Here is a 24,706-nt window from a genome sequence, read left to right as displayed (position 1 = left end):
GTTCAGATTTTCATTTTCACCTTACATGTGGCCAAAGTTCATTGGTTCCAGTTCATTTCAATGCCCTAAGGAAATTGACAAAAGGAGAAGACAGGAAATTTACTTTGGTAATATTTTTGTCCAAGTAATCGCCAAGTAAACTTTACTGAAACTTTTTGAAACAGTAATTGGTTTTTGCCTTTTAAGATACAACATGTAATCCAAGGTGTTATGGTTGGCTGACTCAGTGTTTCATCCAATATATTACGAAATCAAACCCACAAAGCAAAGAAGAACTGTTTAGCAGCTTTCTCAGAAATCAAAATAGGACCTGCTTTTTATGCTTTTTATGACCTGCTTAAATGATTATTACCTGGTGACAATCATTCTAAGACAAAAGTTAAATGTAATTTTAGATCTGGAGAGAAATGGGGAGACAGTTGAAAATCCACAATGGCTTTGTTATTTAAAAGTTTAATTTGTTTATATGATATTATATATATATATATATATATATATATATATATATATATAAAAAGAAGACAAAGTCTTCATTGTCACTGGGACAATACACCGTACATCCGTCACTTTCATATCTTATGCCAATGAGGTTAAGTGGCCTATATTGGAAGTGCTATTGAGCTGTGGATGAATCATTGCACCGCACCTATAATGCAAAACAAGTCGTACTTTTTTGAGTGGAAATTTCATGCAGGGGGTTAGAGGAACAGTATGATATGAAGACAAGAGGACGGAAATCCCAGCAGCTCTTCAAAAGGTTAAGGCAAGTAACAAGCTGCTGTCTTCAAGCCTCAGCCTGGTGAGATAAAATTACCATCAAAATTGTTTGTTATTTCCTAGAGTAGCCTTTTTAGGAGTATCATTTGAGTCTGTTGATGTTATTCCCTTAGTTACTTTTGGTACTCAATGCTTAATGTATAACCTATAGTTTTCCAATCCAGTGGAATCATCATGTTGTTGCTTTACTGTAGGTCTCAACATGTATTTGATAAAGTCCCAAGGTTTTTCTGTTTGTTTGTAATGTTCAGCAGTTTCATTAAAGGAGGGACTGATGAGACTGTCTGTGATAAGGAATAGCTTAGACATCTTCAGTGGCATTACACAGCGCTTTGTGAGGTACCACTTCACATTAAGACATACTTAGCAGGAATCGACCAATTATCGGCCTGACCGATTATTGAGGCGATAGTTAGCAATTTGCAGATTTTCTGTATCAATGTTTTATTTTACAGATAACGGATAAAGTTACTTAATTAAAAAGTGGGCTACTCTGGCTCTGCTAATGCTCTGTCGTCAGTCTGCAACAACTGCAAACAAACCGTTATCGGTCGACCACTACTTAAAAGGGATATCTCTGGCATTGGCAAATCAAACAGAAGGCAAGCAAAAATGTAATATTATCTTGGCCAAAATTAGTGCAGTGTAAAATTGTTTGAGTGATGTTAGGAGAATTTAAAGATTTGTTTATGCACCAATCCGATACTACATAATAAAGCCCTAAAGAAAATCCACGTTAAACTAGTTTATGTTCTTTTTTCCGTTATAACTGACTGTCAAACTGGATAATAAAACAAAATGCTGTGGCGTTCAACATCAAAGATAGAAATCATATCACATTCATACAGAGATAGTAGTATAAAGTTGTTAAAACATAATAAAATATATGACACACTGGCATCAAGTCAGTACTCGGTATCGGCGGAAACGCAAGTTCAGGTATCAGAATCGGTATCGGGAAGCAAAATATGGTATCGGACCATCTCTAGTAGCGTTACTAACAGCCAAGATGATTACTTACATTAAAATAAAATGACACTCATTAAAAAATAAGTTGTTTGTACTTAAGGACTTCAGTGACTTTAAGCTCAGTTTCTTTCTATTTATGCATACATGTGATGTATATTTTTGCAAATATAAAAAAATACACTGTACATTTTTCATAAAGAAGGAAATATCTAAGAACAATTACTTTTCTAGTGTCCTAATAGAATAGCTGTGCAAATCCAATCCAGTTCCTACATCATGCTGACTTTTTTTAAGTAGACTACAGTTCAAATTACAGATAAGTTACTACAGTAATTCAACTTTAGAAGAAAGTACTATAAATAAAGTTGATTGTTGGTGCGATAGACAGATATGTATTCATACACACACACACACACACACACACACACACACACACACACACACACACACCTTTTCCACCTAAACACAAATCAATGGAACTCCCTGGGACTTTACTGGGAGTGCTTTGGTCCTGCCTTCCTTGTTTCAGCTTTGTAGCTGCAACTCTCTCACTTCCCTATATTGGAAGTTTTTCAAGACATCAGGAAATGTGTCAAGAAGCCTTACTTATTGCAGAAAGTCAGCGCGGCTAAGAACACAAGATATGTCTGAGAAATCACAGAGGAATTTAACGATATGTAATCCGTCTCTTCCCACGAACAAGGACAATGACGGCAGCAGGCTCGGTCTTCTTGCTGGCTGCACTGCTGTCTCCGGCATTCACCGTGGCACACAGTGAGTATTTGTTTGTTTTTTTAATTCTTCTATTCTTTACAGAGTGAAAAAGCTTCTGCTGTTAGAAAGCCTTTCTGGAGAGTTTGCTTTAAAGGAAACGTATAGTGGAACATGAATCTGTTTTGCAATTGTTGATTTGAAATATTTGCTGACTCTAAGGTTTCAGCATTTTCAGTTTCAATATTATATCCTGTCAAATATTACGTGGCTTATTTGGGTGGGGGGGGGGGGACTAAATGTTTGAACCTATGTAAGGAGAAATAATTTGACAGCTAAAAGCCATTAACCTGATGAGTAAGAAATAGATAAAGTCAATATATTGAGGAGAACCATAGTTATGCAACAGCTGTTAAACTGGAAGAAGGCAGGGATTGTGTTGCTGCTTTTCTTGTTCATAACCTGTTGAGCAGCCACTTGAGCAACATGCTCGAGCATATCTTGTTAGGAGTTACCCTTCAACATACCTGCAAACTCAGGATGGCTGAAAAAGGTGACCCCCTCTTTACTACTACTACCCCCCCCCCCCGATTTAGTTTTTTTAAAGGAAAAAAATGGCTGTTGCTAAGCCACAGGGTCAAAATTAAATGATTTAAAAAAAAAAATGTAATAACAAATAACTTATGATAGTAATTGCACCAGTGAATTCCTGTTACATGAAAAAAAAAAACCAATGGATGGGAAAAGGGTATTTTACTATAACTTTGAAAGCACCACAAGCGGCGATTATCGCCAAAAAGCGACTAGTTTGAAGGTATGCTTCAAGTGAGATATCCAGGAAGGAAAAGGCCTGGGTATCGTTCAAAAATGTTATAATATCGGTATCAATACCAATAGCGTGACTTCAATACCGGTTCCTGAACGAACCTTTTTCAGATATCGAATTTGTGAAATCCATTTTAGCAAAAATAGATAACATTACAGCAGAAATGGTTTTATTTATTTTACAGCTCCTATTACGTTAGTGTGCTAATTTGAGCGTAACATAGTGGTTTTCCTGCATGTCTCTAGGATGTGTAACGTTAGACAGCCAATCACAAGCATTATTAGATCTTGGCTCACTGACGCTGATAAGACGTACTCCTCAGGTAATGACATCTGATTTAGAAATACAAGGCTTTTTTTGAAACACTAAGGTGACTAAGAAGTATTGAATTCGGTACCCAGCCCTAGAAAAGATTGCCTGTCCTTTTAGCATACGTTTTTCATAATAAGATCATTATTATACACAAATAATATGAACAAATATATAATGAAATAACAAATAGCACCACAAAGTAACCCATGAACTTCACAAATATGTGTGTAAGAAAATTTTGATTGCAAGACAAATAAATGGGTAATGAGTCAAATTGCAAAGTTTAATTCTCCTTTTTCATGGCGAGACAACATTTCAGCCCCGGGTTAACCTAAGCCTGAGCCCAGGGCCACATGATTCACACCACTTATCTACCAGTCCTGGGTTAAGTGTAGCATACAGTAGGAACATTTAACGGATGTTAACATTCAAGAAATGATGTTGACAGCAAGTACAAGCAGCAGATTCCATTGGCCCCATTTAACACTGACAACTTTTAGCCCCAGGTTTAGTAGCTTTTCAGGGAAAACCCCACAAACTCAGCGTTAGCTGCAGCAAGTCTTTGGTGAAAGTTGCAAAGTAGATTTGCCAGGATTGTGCCAGCGTGAATGCTTTCTTAGCCTCAGGCTAACAGATCCCTTAGCAAAGGTTTTTAGTCAAACAAATTGGTGGATGGGGTTTTTAATGCAGGTATTAGAGTAAACCAAACTGTGTTGAGAGTGCTTAATTAATTCCAAAAATCTGACAAAGTATTGCTCCAGCACTAGATACTGCTCACTACTCTTACATACTGCTGTTGATTTGGGAATCAGACAACCAACTACAGGTAGGCTGTAACTTGATACAAACACCCCTTTCTTTCTAATGACAAAAGCTTTGGTTTGTGGTCTGAGGGAAGCTATTGTTATGGGTGTGCTCAAATGTTAATGCACATAAATAAAATATCTATTTAGTTACACCTCCCGTTTCTCACTCTCATCTGCAACCTGCATTGTCCATTTTTCCTGCAAAGTTGTGTCTATTCACATAGGCTACTTGTGGAAAAATTACTTATCTCTGACAACTGACAGTTCAACTGATAAGGTAGCGTGCTGAGACAACAGGTGGGTCCATCCCCTGCTCCTATTGGCTATCAATAGGACGGAGTGAAACTATAGACAGCGACCCCAGCCCAGTGTTAAAGTTAGACACGTGGCTTGGTGAGCAGCTAAAAGCAGGCCACGCGCACGACATTCATCTCTCGACATAAAATGACTTTTTGACAAATGTTAGGGTGCATAAGGTTTGTCAGGTCAGTATGTTCTTTCCATCTGCCTCGTCTATTAACTAAATAGGTCAAAGGAGTTTTTCACTGTAAAAGATCACACGTTTATAGTCGAGTCTCCAGGAACTCCCATCTTCAAAGACGTCAGCATTGCTTTACAAAGGAAATTACACATAAAAAGGCAAGCATTGCATAGCAGACTGCAGTTATAAAAAAATATAAAAGAGGATGTTTTCCTTCTAAAACAACTTTAGTAGCTTAAACATTGTACTGCAAGAAATAAGAATCATACCATTTTGCAACAATGTTAATTTGTGAACGGTCTGTCGGTCAGTGAAGAACAAGCATGCAGAGAAACACACAAACTCCAGCTTGCCTAACATCCAGAGCTGGGTGAACTGTAACACATATTGTAAGAGTGCCATCAACTATACAGTAGATGACCTGTAGTCCTTTAAGACAGGTAATCTATATAAAAAGTTTGTTAGCCAACAAAAAACACAGAAATGCATAGTGCAACAACAAAAAAACATTAGATGACAGCATTGCACATAGGCACAGCTTGATTCACAAGCACCTGTATGTGTCAATACAGGATTTACTCAGTAAATGCAATCAGTACATCGGTTGATGCCATGACTTCCTCTGAAAAACTCATAAGAAAACGCTGTGAATTTGTCTACGACTTGATCAAACCTGAATTGGCCGTCGCTTACAAGTCTGGTTCCTCAGGTGTTCTTTAATTTAAAACATGTAGGGACACAACTTAAGCATTACAACAATAGCTATTGTAAAAAATAAAAATGAATTTAAAAAAAAATGTCAGTGGCATGCAAGTACCATAGACCGTTAATATCAATAAATCAATAATATACGGTCTGTGGTAAGTACACAGAAACATGTAAGTAACTTCATTGTAGTACCGGATCCCCAACCACCAATGCTCAGCCATAACTAAAGGAAGGTTGAGCTCGGTGACAGAGTCAAAGTCGTACAGCTTCGTGTGTACGTTTCAAGCACTACAACTAACGTACAATACTACAAGCCTAACGTTATGTCACTTTCAAATTTAGAAATAATACAAGTTGGTGGAGTCCCATGTTAACTCGCCTGCAAGCTGCAAGTCACACTGAACGTTGCTGATGTGGTCTTTCCTTTGGTATCATCTGTTGGTTTGGCAACGCCACTGAAGCACAAAAAAAGTACATTAGAAAAATAATAATAACTTCCAGCAAACTATCGGGTATTCCATTTCCAAGTATGGAAACTTTATACAAAAACAGAATACTGAGAAAGGCAAATAGTATTGTGGGCAACCAGAAGCCCCCCTTCTCCTCCTCGTTTGAACTGCTGCCCTCAGGACGACGATACTGTCCTTTGTTTAAAAAAAACAGATCCAAGCTCTCCTTTGTTCCACAGGCCATTAAACTCCTTAATAATGAAGGTCCCGTCCAATGATAGATATATTTTGTGTATCTATTTTATTTTTTATTTTTCCCAGCTGGTCTGGAATTCTACCCCCCCCCCCCCCCCCCTTCATATTACTTTGGTTTATGGTATGAGTGGTGGTTGTTTTTTTTGTTGTTTTTTCTGTCTCCTTGTCTTATCTGTGTTAATGTCTGAATACCATGTGATGTGATCTTTTACTGCAACCTAATTTCCCTATGGGGACAATAAACATGAACGGAACTGATGGATGCTCCACCCTCACACTCATCCCTGCCGAGAAGTCCGTCCGCGTCGCAGGCAGCAAGGAAATGCTATTACAGACTGAGTCTAATAAAACATAAACGTTTAACAAGTATATTTCAGATTAAGTTTTAGGATCGATGAAACGGACAAAAAGGTTCTATTAGTTTTCGCTTGTGTTTTCGCAGGGATGCAAAACTCTGCACGAAACCTGCATTCGCTCACCGACGTCCAGCAAACAAATAAGCTAACGTTAGCAATACAGATGTGCAGTTAGCTGTTGTACCTTATTTTTGTTCTGTGCCGTCCTTTGTGCAGTTATCCGCAGCCATTAATCCCAGGGCACTTCTTCGTAACGTTATTCTTTTGACAACCAACTCCCAAAATGAAAAACAGGGTTACAAGGATGTGCACTAGCTATTTATTTAAGCTAGCTGCTGTCTACAGTCCGTGTTGCTGTTTTCATCCCTCGACATGTCCTCAGTGTTTTTTACTTTACTTTTGATTATCTACTTGTTGTGGTTTTCTGTTTCTTTATTTGCTTGATTTGCTTCTCTGTTGCCCATTTGGTGTGTAATTTGGTTTTGGCCCGCAATGGTTAAGCTACGTTAGCCCGCCATCTGAAGTCTGTGCCATGCTGCGTTTATGTGGGACCACAAATAGGAAATGGAGCTGGAAAGCCCGTTAACCCTGGTGTTGTCTTCACTTCGGGACCCTCTCGAGTCCCTCGGGTCAAATTGACCCCGGGACTTTTTGGGGGTTTAACCCTCATGTTGTCTTCGGGTCAAATTGGACCCGTTTTAAAGTTTTTTTTTTTTTTTTTCTATTTGAAATAAAGGAAGTTGAAATACGGGTGAAAAATGTTGGAAAAGGAAGCAAATTGAAAAAAAAAAAAAAAAATCAAAAATATAAAAACTTCATTAAAAAACTTTGTAAAAAGCAACAAAAATGTTGAGATAAGGGGCAAAAAGGGAAGACAACACAAGGGTTAAAAACAATTCTGAAATCAAATTTTACTTCATAATCTATCAACAAATATCGTCTGTATCTCCATTTCCAACAGCTGAGATAACGTCTATGTTTAGGGAATGCATCAGTCTCTACTAGCACACTATTAAACATGGAAGTGGGGTTCGTTTTGTGTCATAAGGTTATAATTCGTGTTAAAAATCCACTATGGAAACAACATAAGTGTCATATACAGAATAATGTTCTGAATTGAGTCAGGAATGCATGTTTATCACAGGAAATAAATCAAGGCCGCTGATTTTCAGGTAGAAATAATTTAACTTGTACCATTTTTCTTCTTGTAAAAATTATAAATGGGTCAGCTTGACCCAAATACCATACAAGGGTTAAGCCCAGCTATATATAATATGTAACGTTAACTCTCTCTCTGTAAAAATGGACAACAAAATCCAATATTAACACTGATAGAACCTACAGCTCTAGCTATCTCACACCGGTCTTTTTTATTTGCTTATAATCTTTTGGTGTATTCAAGTTAAAGAACTATATTTTGCAAGCACATTACATTGCATTTTGAACAGAAATTAAAACTCGCAGACAATAATTTAGTTTGAGCAAACAAACCTATTCCGTGACGTAATCAATGTCCTCACAATTGTACAGTAAATAATTCAGACTGTTTAAAATGAAATATATTAACTGTGTTGCTGTTTCCAGTAACTGTAGTCTTCAACTTAAACTGTAATTTAGGCAAAAAAACTGACTGAGCGCTATCTTCTTTCTGTTGTCATCAATGCTTGCATGCTTGTGTGCAGAAGTGAAGCTACTCAGTTGTCAGCAGAGGTGTTTTTTTTTATTCAATGCAGCTGATTATTACTGTAAAATGTTAAAAAAAAAACACAAACACGGAAATACTGAATCAGCTTGTGCATCACAGTGTTTGAAAGCATGGCAGTCAGACAGCATACCTCCACCGATGCTGCATAATCTGCTAATATCATCTAATACAATATACAGGAAATGTTCAAATTTAAAAGTAGTGAGTCAAAACATTGAGATCTCTCTTTATAATTGCCCATATTGTCCAAACCCCTCCATGGCACAGATAATGAATGAATAAATTGGATTAACATCCCATTAGATTTGCTTCCTGCTTCTTACAGTGCAGACGCTTTGCTGCTTGCTCCTGCTTCTGCTTGCATATTTTTGCTGATAATCGTGCTTTTCCTCTGAGAAACTATGAGCAGCGGCTCTTGGACACTTCAAAAACACTGGACTATACATTTTTTGTAGACATAGTAGGCTATTGCCATATTTTAAAATTTTTCTGCGTGAGCGTGGCCTACCAATAGCTCAAGCCTGTCCTACAGTGATTGTAGCTAAAGCTAATTAGCAGCAAGATGCCTCCTTTCTCCGTAGAAGACTACTACAAACTCCTTCAGAAGATTGCACTTCTGGAAACCAAGGTTCACCTTCTAGAAGTGAACGTGGAAGTTAACGGATCTTGTGGAAATGACACCACTTTACCATGGACCCATAACAATGGACAGAAGTATGCTAACACACGGCTAATTAGCACCAACAAGACTACAAAGAAACAGGAGGGTGGAACTGGTAATAAATCAACAAGTGGCGGTCCTCCCTGGAACTTGTCTGGTGCGAAGCCTAAGAGTAAATCATTTTCCTGGGAAATGGGAGGACGACTAACGGGCCGGGCACAGCGCCCTGACATTTGTGATATGACCGGCTGGCCTGCATTATCATCTGGGCAGAGCGCCTCTTCAACCCCTGTACCTAGTAGGACACAGCCGTGGACAGCTGCAAAAGGGAAAATAAGCAACAAAATGCCCCCCCAACAACCTGGTGTGCAACTGGATAACAGATTTGCTCCTCTGCTGCAAGACGCTGGACAGTCATCTGATGACCGGGACTGCGTCTCATCACCACACAGCAGGGTAAGGACTGAGAGCAATTCAAAAAGTAAAAAGCTAACAACTGGGCCTCAAACCCTGATTGTGGGTGACTCTGCTGTAAAAGATTTAAAAAACAGTAAAAACACCAAAATACTATGTTTTCCCAAAGACATGGTGTCTGACTTGACCCAAAAAATCCCAGATATCGTGGCAGCACACCCAACTGTGAAGAACATTTTTCTGCATATAGGGTCAAATGATGTTGTAAAGCAACAGTCTGAATTGCTGAAACTGGACTTTAGGGAACTGCTTGCACAGTCACCCCCTAAGCGCAAATGTGTTTATCAGTGGTCCCTATACCGTCAGTCAGAAGAGGAGATGAGAGATTCAGCGACTGTTGGGACTAAACAAATGGCTTTCAACTGAATGTACCGTCCACTCTCTGAAGTTCATTGACAATTTAAACATTTTCTGGGAGCGCAGACATCTTTTAAAGCAGATAGACTTTCCCTTAACAAGCCAGGAGTAAAGCTGTTCACCTCTAATCTGCTTTACTTTCTGCGCTACACATCTGCTCCCTCTGCCAAGGTCACAAAACAAAAGGAAGACACAACAAAGTGCGGCAGTGATCCAGCACAGCCCCGCCTGTGCAAAGATTTGACCATGGGAGACCAGAGAGCAGAGACACGAAACCTCCACTCCCCTCTTCACCCGTCCAGCACCCCTCAAACCTTCCCAACCCCGAACCTTCTGAGGATTCATCGCTGTCTCTACTGATGTCTCCACACACCCTTTCCTTATTCCCCCATCATTATGCACCCCTTCCTACCCCCATGGCTCAACCCCGGGCAAAAGTAAAACGCCAAGCACCACTACCAGGATGTCAGAAAACTCCTTCCCCCCAGACTGATAAGGACGCTTGTGTGCAAAATCTGGCAAGCACTATCTGATATGTGCCGGGCCTTGGCTGCAGGACTAGTGATACTATGACTCTTTCAAGACAAGCCCGGCCCTGTGGATTCAATTCTTCCTCAATTCTGTTGTGATAGGTAATAGGAAAAGAATGGTGAATAAGCACTTAACTGCAAACTTAGCAAATTTAGCATCCATTCCTCGTCAGCTACAGCCTGTCCCAAAAAATGAAAACACACTAACACTAGCCTTACTAAACGTCAGTCTTTGGCAGGAAAATCATTTTTAATCATGATTTTATTACTAAGCACAATCTAGATTTTATGTTTTTAACTGAAACCTGGTTAGACCATAATAACAGCGCTGCTGTTCTCATCGAGTCAGCTCCCCTAACTTCAGTTTTATGAGTGAGAATAGAGTGAATAAGAAAGGAGGTGGAGTCGCCATTTTGTTTAATGACTCATTCCACTGTACGCAAATATGTTATGGAAATTTTGTTTCTTTTGAATATGTTGCTCTTCAATTAAGATCTTCCCCTCAAGCGATGTTTCTAAATATCTACAGGCCACCTAAATATTGTGCAACCTTCATTGATGACTTCACTGAACTGCTGTCTATTATCTGCATTAACTTTGATTGTGTAATCATTGCGGGTGATTTTAACATTCATGTTGACAGCCCCCAGGACAGGGGGACAAAGAGCTGTGTTGTGTTTTTGAGAACTATGGACTGACTCAGCATGTGACGGAGCCCACCCACAATAAGGGCACACCTGGACTTGATTGTCTCCAAAGGTCTGAACATTTCCAAGGTTGTGGTGACTGACGTTGCTCTCTCAGATCATTCCTGTGTTTTCTTTAACGGCACTATCTCTGTGCCCAAAAGTGTCCAAACAAAGATAATCAGAAAACGGTATATCACTGAAAACACCAGTGACACATTTATTCAGCTTTTCTCCTCCCACCAGCCCTCTCTGGCTATCAGTCAGTGAGCTTGTAGATAATTTCAACTGTAAAATCACAAAATGTTATTGATGCCATTGCTCCCATAAGGTCAAAGTTGTATCTGGTAAGAAAAGATCTCCATGGAGAAATGTCCTACTGGTGAGAACAGAAAAAAGAGAGTGTAGGAAAGCTGAACGAAGGTGGCGAAAAACAATCTCCTGGTCCATTATAACTCCTATAAAGAGAGACTTCGCATTTATAATTTGGAACTGAGGAATGCAAGAAGGTCCTTTTTCTCTGATATTATCTCTAGAAACAATAATAATTCCCGTGCTTTGTTTGCTACTGTTGATAGGTTAACAAACCCTCCAGTACCAGTAGCATCTGAACTTTTATCTACCAAGGCCTGCAATGACTTTGCCTCCTTCTTCAAAGACAAAATTCAAAAGATTAGACAAACAGTCAGTGCCTCCATATCAAGTCCAGGATATGTTGTTGTCACAGTGTTCAAGCAAAAATAGTTCCAATATGACAGATTTCACACGATCAACCATACAAACCTGGAGGGACATATTCAACATCTGAAAACCTCGACCTGTTGCCTTGATGTTCTACCAACGGGACTTTTCAAAAATGTTTCCAATTGTTTGACTTCTGATCTTCTACAGATTGTGAACACATCTCTTCTTTCAGGTATCTTTCCACAGGCCCTGAAAACTGCAGTATCAAGCCACTCTTAAAAAAGAACAACCTAGACAAGTCACTAATGAGCAACTATAGGCCAATATCAAACCTTCCGTTTTTAAGTAAAATCATTGAAAAAGTAGTCTTTCAACAACTCAACCATTTCTGTCACTAAGCAACAGTTTTGATACTTTCAGTCGGGTTTCCGACCACACCACAGCACTGAAACGGCTCTTGTCAAAGTCTTTAATGACATCCACCTTAACACAGATAATGGCAAAATTTCAATCTTAGTATTACTTGATCTCAGTGCTGCATTTGACACGGTCGACCACGATATACTACTAGACCGATTGGAAAACTGCGTTTGGGCCTTTCTGGCTCAGTACTAAACTGGTTTGAATCCTACCTAAAGAATAGGGATTACTTTGTGTCTATAGGTAATTATGCATCTGAGCGTACAAATATGACGTGCGGAGTTCCGCAAGGCTCCATTCTGGGGCCTCTTCTGTTTAACATCTACATGCTTCCACTGGCTCAGATTATGGAGAAAAACAAAATAAGTTACCATAGTTATGCGGACGACACACAAATTTACATAACCTTATCGCCAGGGGACTATAGTCCAATACAAAAACTGACTAAGTGCATCGAACAAATTAACGGCTGGATGTGCCAGAACTTTCTGAAATTAAATGAAGGAAAAACTGAGGTGGTTGTTTTTGGAGCAAGAGAGGAACGATTAAAAGTCTGCGCTCAGCTTCAAACAACAATGTTAAAAACAACAGACAAAGCCAGAAATCTTGGTGTAGTCATGGACTCAGACCTGAACTTTAACAGCCACATAAGACAATTACAAAGTCAGCCTACTATCACCTTAAGATATATCAAGGGTTAAAGGACTTATGTGTCAACAGGATTTGGAAAAAACTTGTCCATGCCTTTATCTTCAGTAGACTTGACTACTGTAACGGGGTCTTTACAGGTCTCCCTAAAAATCAATCAGACAGCTGCAGCTGATTCAGAACGCTGCTGCTCGAGTCCTCACTAAGACCAAGAGACTGGATCACATCACTCCAGTTCTGAAGTCTTTACACTGGCTTCCTGTGTCTCAAAGAATTGATTTCAAAGTACTCTTGCTAGTTTATAAATCACTTAACGGTTTAGGCCAAATATATTGTGATCTGCTACTACACTATGAACCACCCAGACCTCTCAGGTCATCTGGGACAGGTCTGCTTTCTGTCCCCAGAGTCAGAACTAAACAGGGTGAAGCAGCTTTCAGTTTCTATGCTCCTCATATCTGGAATAAACTCCCAGAAACCTGTAGATCCGCTGCTACTCTCAGTTCTTTTAAATCAAGGCTGAAGACCTTCTATTTGATGCTGCCTTTCTTTAAATGACTAATCATTTCTTTAAATTTCTTATGCTGCACTGTAAATTTTATTCTTGTGTTTTATGTTTCTCTTTGTTTTTAACTGTCTATTCATGTGTTTTACCGGTTTTTAATGCTTGTGATTTTTAATGTTTTTACTTGGTTTTATCTGTTCAACTGATTTTGTGTAAAGCACTTTGAATTGCCTTGTTGCTGAAATGTGCTATACAAATAAAGCTGCCTTGCCTTGCCTTGCCTAGAGGTTGTTTTGCCCTTTTTTATTTATGCAAATTGCTCATTTGAGCCACAGAACACAATTAAAAAATCCAAGGCCTTCCCTTCCATGCTCTTACTTATTTAGTCCAGAAAATCTAAGTCAATCCTATGTCATCCGTGTAACTTGGTGTCTTAAAAATGACAAATGACCGGTCTTCCTTTGCACTATCACATCCAGACCACAGTGTGGCGGCAGACACATACCATGTGAGTGTTGGCCACCTCTTTCTGCTGAAGTGCCTCTTTCTTGACAACGTGACCTGGAGCAGAGAGGGGAGCCACAACCTGAGCCTGCCCAACGGAGTGGAAGTCAGGGATGGGTTACTGTGGTTTCTACCTGTGCAGATGTCTCATAGAGGATCCTACACCTGTGAGACAAGGTATAGAAACTCCTCTATGGCGTAGTAGGTGTAACTGCGTCTGATCCTGACTACAAAGAGAGCTCAAGGCTGCTTTGTGGCGGTACTGAAGTACACATGGATGTTTCTAAAATTGTGTCCATTTACATCAATAAATAGAATTGAAAGAATAATTATATAATGTAAAATCAATCTACAACAATCTACATTTCTTAAATCAGAACTATATAACTCATATATTACTGGAGCTCAGGTGGGCCTGTCTGGCAACTGTCTCACAGTTTGTCTCCTCTTTAGGGGAAAGACTGGATTATCGAGGATGACATTTGAGGTGTCAGTGTCCAGTGAAGAGTGTCCCGATCCATCTGAAACCACATTCATCACCCGGGATGTCAGTGGGAGTCTTCCTTGCAAGCAGGCAGAGATTTTCAAACTGAAAAACACACAAAAGATAAGATGGATGAAGGTGAACACAGCTCCGTGATATTCATGTACTGTTTCACTGCGTTTATGTGCCCTACTCTATTTCTTCTTGCTTTATTTAGTTCTAAATCTGTGAAAGCATAGGAATGGAAAGAGCAGAAATCACATAAGCCAATTCATATCATTCATGTTGAGGGGTGTAATCCAAATTTCTGCTTGAAAATAGATTTTAGTTTTGGGATTCCTGCATCACTTCCTGTACATTATGGCTTAATGCAACATTCAATTTCAGTGTTTTATGTAATTGTACTTTTTTGGCTTTTAATTAGTTGCCTTGTGTGAGGTGCTAAACTTATAACTTGTTTTTTAGTAGGCCTACTCTACAAAAATTAAATTGTCCTTATCATCACACTGTAAAAACTAATTACAGAGTGTGTTTGTGTGTGTAGGACTGCCACCCAGTGGAGCGGCCAGGGAAGCCCATCTCTGTGGATAAGAGTGGTAATATGAGACTGCCTGCGGCCTCAGAGAGGGATGCTGGGAAATACACCTGCTTTGTAGACATTAGATTGGACGGCAGGAATTACACCGCAGCACGCAGCATCCAGCTGGCTATCAACAATGGTATGTCCTGTAAGTCACCTGAGTGTCATCAGATTGAATTCCTGATGGAGAATTATTTATTTTTGTATTCTGATTTTTATATTCTCCTGATTTGACATCATTATGCTTTTTTTTTTCTTTAGTTATTATGGACATTGTTTACATTATCTGTAATGCCATTTAACTGAAAGACTTGCAAAAGATTGTGAAAGTTACTTTATGATTATCGGTGAGACGTTGCAGGGGGCCAGAGCAGCAGGAAGTTGTGGGTTGTGAAAGTAAATGAGTCACACTCACTCCCATTTTTGTTTTCTCTGATTTACCTGTGGGCCATTCCCACAGCTACAGTAAAGTCCCCAAAGAGATCATCTTTTTAATTTGTCTTTTTCCCATTTGCTCGGTTTCAATAGAATGTATCCTCTTGTAACATGTTGAATTGTTTTCTGTTACACCGATTATGATTGTGCTTACAGACACTGTTTTTGTGGAGCCTGAGTTGGTGTCTCCTAAACAGGAAGTGGTTGTGGTTGAAGAAGGTAAGTAACACTCTCACAAATAATAACCACTGTCATAGTAACACAGACATACTGTATTTCTATCAGGTTTGAGTTGTGTCACTGCAAATCTCACTCTCACCTCTTACTGCAGGTTTACTCATGTTCTCTAGCAGGCATTGAGAAAGTAAAATGAATGGGCTGGTATATGAAAAGTATACTGGACATGCTACAATATTGTTCAACATCAAGAGAAAGTTACTCTGGGACATACTAGAACTCTATGCATGGAAAATAGTCATGGGACTATTTGGTTTTAATCTAAGTAGATTTGTAAAACCAACCGATAACACTAATCTCTCCAGTGCCCCTTTTAAAGCAACAATTTTTAGCAAACTCAAACAAAAAAGCATGTAGCCCAGGAAAATCAAATGATAAGTGAAATACTGCATGCTTTCACCTCTCCAGTTCTTCTAAATTTCTAATAATAAATCAATCTGACAACAAACCTCTTAAGTTGTGTGGTCTGAAGTGCAGAGTTTGATTTGTGCTTATATACAGTTCTGACCATAAAAACCCTTTTAAATGGGATTTTGCCATCTATTGAGTGGGCTTGTATGTTTGTTGTCAGAAGTCAACCTTTTCCGGGGATGTGAAAGCTGTAGACTTTTACCAAATTTGTTTTCAGAAATATCTAGTTTTTGAAAAGGTTATTTATTTTTATTTTTTTTAAGAGTTGTTCACCTCCCAGTGATCAAAACACCAGGATTTGTAGAGTGACATGTTCTTTGTTCTTTCACTGATGATCAGGTATGAGAGTGGAGCTGCAGTGTTCAGCCTACATAGGCGTCAGTGAGAACAAGGAGACTGAAATGTTTTGGTATGTTGGCAAGACTGCGTCCGATGACTGCGAGGGACTTCAAGTGTCCTGGAAATAGTGAGTTTCTGCTTCCGGGAATGTTGTTTGAGCCTGAACATGGAAATGGAGGGCTGCTGTAAAGCAACAACAAGTTGAATTATAAAAATGTCTTGATTAAAAGGACTGATACGAAGTTAATGTTGCCTAATCACGAAATTATACACACAACATTGCATTTTTCCCAACCATTATATAAGTCTGCCAATCAGCACTTAAAGATGCAATAGGTAAGACAACAACTAATATTTGCTGAAAGTGACACTATGTTCGAGTAGAACTACAAGAAGCAGGTCATTTAAAACTCTGGCTCCTCTGGCACCACTCACAGACTTGTACATTCAGTGTGATTTGCAAAAATCCACCGATTCTGTAAATAATTAGCTCTTTGCCTCTTAGTTGCTAGATATTGCCAATCCAGTTTTTAAACAAAGCATGAAAAAGGAAAAGCATGACGACAGAATTTCCATTCTTGCTTGTTGTTCTGATTTATGATTATTACTGTTTACTGACTGACTGACTGATACGCTATCCTCCTGTCTCTCTAGTATTCACAAACAAGGCCGGGTGTTTGGTCAGTCCACTCTGACCATCTCTAAAGTTCTGCGTCAGTACCTGAACGTCCCCATTTCTTGCCACGTAGTGAACCCAGTTGGAAGCAAAGTCGGTGTGGTGTTGCTTCAAGAAGGTATTTTTTCATCTTTTATTTTTATTCTATAAACATGACAGTGTTGTGCAGGAAATATCATAGACAACATCAACCCAAAGGAGAACAAAAATGGTCAAAACAGTTTTGAACTAATGACATAAAGACATTTCGGCTCTCATTTCAGCAAACAATGCAAGTTGTACACATTTCACGCATTTATACATTGCACACAGAATGTAAGGATGTATCACTATAAGCACTAAATTTAAAGGACAAACTGTTTCTGCTGTGACATACCTGTCCTCCTGGCTACTGTACACCATACAGCCCAAAGTATGTGGAAACGAATATCTTTGTGTACTTTTCAGTCTGGGTTTGTTTTCCATGGTTTGGGCTAGGCCAAGCAGTTCCAAATGAGGAAACATCTTTAAGCTACAGCGTTGGTGGCAACAGTTTGGCTCTTATTTGCACCTTTGAACAGGTCCATAATGAAATAGCTTTTCTAGGCCCTGATCAAAAACTATACAATACCATTGTATTAACTGAAATGCTAGACCTTATCAGCCACATCAGTGTTCAGGACCTCACTCATGCTCTCGTGGCGAGAATGAGAGCAAATCCCTGCAGCCAGGTTTTAAAATCTAGTCGAGGGTCTCCCCCCTCTACCCTCAGTTACGTAAATATCCTGGACTTTGGACCCAAAATGGCTGCCTTGCCTTGCACTACTCCACTTGCACACTTGCACACTTGCACACTTTTTGTTGTCCTGAAAACACTTGGGAACACATTTCTGCGCTCTTACATAACCGCCACCACTATGCACCGACTGACTTTGCACATTACATTGACTGTAACCGTATGCATAATTGCACATTTTAACTCAAATTTTGCTGCTCTTATTTTCCTCATTGTATAATAATCTTCTTATTTTTACTTTTTATTTTGTTACTTGAATGTTATGTTGTCTGTGGACCTAATTGGTTAAAATGTCTTGTTGTCACGTGGGATAGAGGGAAACGCAATTTCGATTTCTTTGTATTTTTTTGACATGTGAAGAAATTGACAATAAAGCTGACTTTGACTTTGACTTTGAAACCAGAAGAGTGCATGCTGTTAAAGCAGCTGATCAGTTGAGGAAAACATATTCAGATCCTTTACCTAAGTAAACTTATTAATACCACACTGTAAACATACTCTGTTACAAGTAAAATTGCTGCAATTAAATTGTTACTTAAGTAAAAGTGCGTAAGTATCATTAGGAAAATGGACTAAAATGAAAAAGTACACAACGCTAGCCTGACAAGCCAGACCCATATCAAGTCTGGAACTCATCATTGGCTCAATCCGAGGGGCTGGATGAACAGGTGTCTTTCAAATTCCCTCTGCCCACAATAGGATAGCGCTACAACCAACCAGAGCAACGCTAGTTATTAGATTCAACTTTTTCCGTATCCTTTTTTAAGAATGACTTCAGTGTTTGACTCCAAGTCTTCCAAAGTCACGGCCAAACGCAGCCAAAGACGATTTTAAAAAAATGGCTGTTTGCCAGAAACAGCAGCCATCTTTTTTGTTTCCAAGTAGTAGGGAATTCACGCTGAACCGTCTCCGACTCTTTACACGATGTGTTTTGCCTGACCAGAAGTTGTTTTTTCCAGCTCACAGGCCAACAGAGAGTTGCTAGACTGACCCTAGCTGCAAGTTACATGTGCTACCACTAGGGCGTGTCTTGCTTTCTAGGCTAACTAAATGCAGAAAAATCTTCACATTTTAGAAGCTAGAAACAGTTTTGTCAATCAACTAAGGGTTTGATTGTATTATCGTTTCAGCTGGTCTTGTAGGCCTATATGTTGTTGGTGAGTTTAATTTATAATAATAACGTATAATAGAAACTACTATGTGTTTTATGTGCAAACATTTTAATTTGTAAAGTAACTAGTAATTAAAACTGTCAGATTAATGTGGTGGAGTAAGAAGTACAATATTTCTCTCTGAAATGTAGGGGATTAGAAGTAGAAAGTGGCAGGAAAAGAAAAGACTCAAGTAAAGCACAAGTACTTGAAATTTGTACTAAAGTACAGTACTTGAGTAAGTATACTTAGTTACATTTCACCACTGCATTGCATGTTATCTTGGGTTATTCTATGTGATGTTGGGTGTTTCCATTCTTTTGTTTGGGTGTCATACTTTTGCAGTGTATTAGGACTTCACCATAAAAGGACTAAAACTGCTTTGTAACCATTATTTTTTTGTCTAATAGATGCATTTTACTAATTTTTATGTACATTGTTTTATCTCCCCACCCCCTCTCCTATTCCTACATACAGTACCTCAGGTCTTTAGAGAGCCAAATCTCTTGTAACACAGATTTAGTTTATGAAATGTGATATGTACAAGGAAACTGCTAGTCTCCTAGAAAGGTTTCCACAGGATGGAGCCATCCTTAAAGTCTTCCCAGAGGCCTGGCTTATTCTTGTTTTGTGTATATGTGCTCTCAAACCGAACGTTTCAAGTTGCCTGCCTCCTTTTCTCTCCAGCCGACCACAGTGCCCTCTATACCAGAGTGGCTCTCTGCCTCGCGGCCTCCCTGGCGGTTCTGGCCCTGGCGGCTGCCTTCCTCTTCTTTAAAGTTGATTTGGTGTTGGCTTACAGGAAACTGTTGAGACATTTTTCCAAACAGCAAGGTGAGTGTTTTATTTGTAGAAGGTGTTGCTTTTCTGTGGACTTCTCTGACTGGATACTGCCATGAACTCTCTTGTTTGCCTCATTGCGCAACAATTAAACAAAAAAACTCATCTGCACTTTAACCTCAGAGCACATTCCATAGCAGATCAAATCAACATGAATTGAATTCAATTAAAGACAAATTAAAAGATTTGGTGTAAATCTTTAAGAGTTGAAAGATGGTAGTCTATATCCACGACGACGATCCACTTACGGGATTGCTCCACCTGAAATTCCACCAGATGTCACTCTTTTTTGTCCAGATGTCTGTAACCTTCGCCTTTCTTTGTGTTGGAATTTTAATCTCAGGTGGATTTCTGACGACTATGGTTACCTGGTCCTCAGGTCTCTGCAGGGTCAATCCAGACAGCTAGCTAGACTAGCTGTCCAATCTGAGGACTATGGTTACCTGGTCTCAGGTCTCTGCAGGGTAAATCCAGACAGCTAGCTAGACTATCTGTCCAATCTGAGGACTATGGTTACCTGGTCTCAGGTCTCTGCAGGGTCAATCCAGACAGCTAGCTAGACTAGCTGTCCAATCTGAGGACTATGGTGACCTGGTCTCAGGTCTCGAGGGTAAATCCAGACAGTAGCTAGACTATCTGTCCAATCTGAGGACTATGGTTACCTGGTCCTCAGGTCTCTGCAGGGTAAATCCAGACAGCTAGCTAGACTATCTGTCCAATCTGAGGACTATGGTACCTGGTCCTCAGGTCTCTGCAGGGTAAATCCCGACAGCTAGCTAGATATCTGTCCAATCTGAGTCTCTCTTGCACGATTAAAACAACTTTAAAAGTACACGTGTTCCACCAAAACAAGTTCCACTTGAGGCTATTTTGCAGCAGAACCATGGCTCTGTCCAGTGCTTAGCGCTGCCCATGACGATTGTGATTGGTTTAAAGAAATGTCGATAAAACCAGAGCAGATTTTTCTCCCAATCTGGAATGCTTTGTGGATTTGCAAGACCCTCCTTTGCAGCGCTGTGGAGGAAGGTCTGCAAAGCTAGACTACAATGATGGTAATCCTCAGTTCGTCAGAAGCTTTACAGAGACAATGCTGTCTTCTCTACAGCTCCAGATGGGAAGCTCTACGACGCCTATGTGAGCTACCTCCGTTCCGACACCTGGTGTTCATCTGAAACGGCGAGCTTAGCCCTCCAGGTCCTTCCTGAGGTGCTGGAGAAACAACATGGCTACTCCCTGTACATCAGAGGACGGGACGACTGCCCTGGAGAAGGTCAGGAACAGGAACATCTGGTTCACATTTAAAGTAATGTAATGAAGATACCATGTTGAGTTTCCCTGGAAGCAAACATTCAGTTTTGTTTACATTTAGTATTTCTCACACAAAGTGTGCATCACTTTGCAGAGATTTCTAAATAGGTTTGGGTATCATTAGGATTTGTACTATTCCGATGCCAAACCGGTACTTTTACAACGATTCAGATTCCTAAACAGATTTGTGAAAAACTGAAAAATGACATGAAAGAAAGGCTCTTGTTGTTTTTCTTTAAATTGAAAATTATTTCAATTTAACAATATATTAACGTTTAAAAGTACTTAAATAAATAATAAGTAAACCTAAGTCACACAACTACGATATTTAACAAGAAATAACAGTTACACTATTAACAAGTAACAACAAAATAAATGTTGAGTGCTAACCAGAGAAAATATGGCATTTTGAAAGTAGCCTACATTTAAGGTAGCTAGCTAACGATAGACTACAGAGAGCAGTGTGATATTTTTACGTCCGTTTCGGAGCGACAGGGGGAAAATATTTCAGTCGACACATCAAGTGGAACCGAAATTTGCGTTCTAATCCGGTCCAATTTCTAACGTAGTGGCAGGAACCAGTTCCACAGTGGAACCGGGTTTTGGTACCCAACCCTGTTTCTAAACGTACTTGAGATACGAGGTAATCCAACTCAGTGAATAATTCCTCACTTCTGAGTAACTAATGTGTTACTTCAATTGTTTAGTTTTTTAGTAATTGCTTTTAAGTACATTCTTGCATCCAATATTTCTTATATTGCTTAATATATAAAATGTACTGTATTTCTTTCAAATTCAACAGCAGTGAGAGCTTTGGGTCTCGTAATTGATTATACAGGAATACGTAGATTGATTGATTGATTTATTGATTTATTGACTTGTCTTTCTGGTAAATTATGTCCCTGCTATTCAGGATTTTCCGAAAGTACTTTTTACTTTAAGTGATTTTTGTTAAGGTTTGTATAAGGTACTTATCTATAGCCAGTGTATTACCTACCTTAAACGTATCAGTTTAAGTCTATGCTATATTTATAATATTTTGACCACTTTACCTTGCCGTCAGACATCATTTAACGACAGAGAACTGAAGCAATTATCTACGCTTTTGTCAAAACCACCTCATACTTTTGTAAAATCGGATGCTGAGAACAAGTTGGGAAGATTCCTTAAAGCTTATGTTTTTCCTTTAGAAAAAGCTGTATTTTGAATATAGTTTGTATTTTATGTAATTAGGATGTCATTGGATAAAGTCAAAAATATCTGGCCTATCTAAAAAAAAAAAAAGGTTATTTTCCATTTTGACTTGTTTTCGTATACATGTTTAATCTCTTCCAGCTGTGCATGACGCCATTGCTGTTACAGTGCGCCAGTGCCGAAGACTGATAATTATCCTGTCTTCTGAGATGCAATCTTCCCCTGATGGAAAAACAGACAAAGAGCCCTTGCATGCCAACCAAAACCAGCTGTGCTATGAGCAGACAGTTGGCCTTTATGACGCTTTGACCAAGAACGACCCAAGGGTGATTCTGGTGGAAATCGGTGAGGACAGTCTTAAATTTACTGTACAAACATGAAAGTAGTATCAATCTACTCAAGTCTCCCCAAGAAAGTAAATGAGTAGTTTTTCAAAAATTTTGGACAGTCCTTTAAAAAAAAAAAAAAAAAAATAGCAACAATTCCTCTTCATTTATCTAAAAGTCTTGTTTTCTGCTGTGTAATAGCGATGATTCACGTTGGGTACAAAGCTCTTGGTTCTTTACACTACAATCAAAGTTAAGAAAAGCCATGACAACTGCAAGTGCCAGGAGCTCTGCAAAGTGCCATTGGAAAGCTTGCTAAAGTTATCTCAGTAATTTTTATGAACTTTTGCTAAAATAAAGAGTACATTTAACATGGAAGGTGTTGTGGGGTAGGAGCAGAGGAGCAGCAGGCAGGAGGGAGCTTCAAAAGGCTTTAATTTGCAATGATCCAACAAAAGCAGGGAGATGACGAAACACAAAAAATAGGCACAGGGGAAGGCGATACTAAAACAGGGAAAACTACACAGGGGAGATCTCACGAGGGATCAAACTGGAACAACTCACAAGAGGTATCAGGAATGAGGCCGTAACGTAGACATGACGTCAACAAGACAAAAAGACAAAGGGAACACAGAGGTTAAATACAAGAGGTAACGAGGGAACGGGGACCAGGTGAGACGTCAGGTGAATCACATCAGGGCGGGGCAGGACAATCAGAAGGGCACAAAGCAAAGCTAGACAAGACAGGAAACCATACTACCAAAATAAAACAGGAAGTAGAACAAACTGACGCATACCGGGGAACACGAGACAGGACCAACAACACAAGGCCGGGGAGAAACCTAACACAAATACAAGGAAGGCCAGAAAGGTAAAAAAAACAACAACAAAAAAAAAAAACACAACAGAAGGCAGGAAGCGTACTTTGAGAGCAGCCCAAAAGCCAGAGTCAGATTCCCTACATGTGTTTACACTAACTCGGCCATTGAAGCTGATTCCAAACATGATCGTTTGAATAAATGGTAAACATTGTATTCTATTCTACCAGATGGTCTGGTGGATTACAGTTGCATGCCAGAGTCTCTGCGCTATATCAAGAGGAAACAAGGGGCTCTGAAGTGGAAGAAACCCTCCCTTGGAACCCACAAACTCACCAAGTTGCGCTCAAACAGAAACTTCTGGAAGAATCTGAGGTACCACATGCCCTCAGTGCCTGCAGGGAGACTGCAGACTATCGTCTAAACCAAGTGAAAAGTGGGATCTAACATAGACATTATGCTTGCTACACCAGGACAAACAAAGGAAGAGAATACTGGTTGCCTTGCTCATTGGCAGCCTACACAGTGACGTTCATAAAGTGTCCAATCAGGTTAGAAGACATCTGCTGGATGTCTTCCTGCTACAAAACAGGAATACTTTGTTCCACAGATTACAGACTATTTTTGGATTGTGTGTGTTGTTTACAATATTTAAGGCTGTTGTGGTTTGGTTATTGCTACAATTGTGACAAAATGATTTCAGAAAAAGAGAGAAAACCTTCCAAGAACAGCTTTACTTAGCGATTTTCAGTTGTAAGACAACAATCAGAACATAACGTGAAGAGCACACGTCTACAAAGTCACGGTGAGGAGGAATGTTGTTTAGGACCAGCACGCTTTCTGCTGCCTTTTACACCTTTATGCATTCACTGTCTCAGTCCCACAATAACTGATTTGACAATACTTTTGTTTTGAAAATACGGCATGTGTTTAATATATGACAACTGTCTGAGGTTTTATTGAGACATAATGTCAAAGTCAGCATCCTCGTGTGTGGACCTGCTTATGTTGCAGTTTGCACCTCTTCTCCACAAAAATCAATCATTAGTTTGCTTTATTAGATATATTAAGGTTTATGTTGATAAGATTACAGTGGATTGATTTACAGCAGCCTAAAAATGTCTTTTCCGTACATTAACACTGATGTGAACCTGTATTGATATTACTGTATTATGCTACACACAAGGTTGTCATCAGTGTTAAGTGTGTGACCTTATGTGAACACTGTTGCTGTAATAGTTAAAACTTACTGTTTGTTGATACAGGTTTCTAGAAAAAGGGCAGCCTGGTTCTTGAGCCGTAAAAATC

The 24,706-nt window shown here is 39.3% G+C and overlaps 1 protein-coding gene across 1 annotated transcript; it reads left to right on the top strand.

Moving 5' to 3' along the window:
• Nucleotides 1-2,264: 2,264 nt before the first annotated feature.
• il1rl2 (interleukin 1 receptor-like 2) lies at nucleotides 2,265-24,070 on the top strand. The gene is made up of 11 exons (XM_032529492.1): nucleotides 2,265-2,520; nucleotides 13,800-14,001; nucleotides 14,278-14,446; nucleotides 14,853-15,027; nucleotides 15,480-15,542; nucleotides 16,311-16,437; nucleotides 16,965-17,104; nucleotides 19,600-19,746; nucleotides 20,858-21,022; nucleotides 22,396-22,599; nucleotides 23,629-24,070. Exons 1-11 carry the CDS (start codon nucleotides 2,454-2,456, stop codon nucleotides 23,820-23,822), a joined length of 1,653 nt encoding a protein of 550 aa, XP_032385383.1. The 5' UTR covers nucleotides 2,265-2,453; the 3' UTR covers nucleotides 23,823-24,070.
• The last annotated feature ends 636 nt before the right edge of the window (nucleotides 24,071-24,706 follow it).

The sequence above is a fragment of the Etheostoma spectabile genome, chromosome 11 (assembly GCF_008692095.1).
Source record: "Etheostoma spectabile isolate EspeVRDwgs_2016 chromosome 11, UIUC_Espe_1.0, whole genome shotgun sequence".
Classification (NCBI taxonomy): Eukaryota; Metazoa; Chordata; class Actinopteri; order Perciformes; family Percidae; genus Etheostoma; species Etheostoma spectabile.
The sequence above is the reverse complement of the archived record's forward strand: the minus strand, read 5'-3'. Positions and strand labels throughout refer to the sequence as shown.

Bases quoted from the DNA above. Each gene is read 5' to 3' on its own strand.
- il1rl2 (XM_032529492.1), top strand. From the start codon at position 2,454: ATGACGGCAGCAGGCTCGGTCTTCTTGCTGGCTGCACTGCTGTCTCCG. The intron at 14,002-14,277 runs GTATAGAAACTC...TCTCCTCTTTAG, and splicing joins TCCTACACCTGTGAGACAAG to GGGAAAGACTGGATTATCGA. The intron at 19,747-20,857 runs GTGAGTGTTTTA...TCTTCTCTACAG, and splicing joins ACATTTTTCCAAACAGCAAG to CTCCAGATGGGAAGCTCTAC.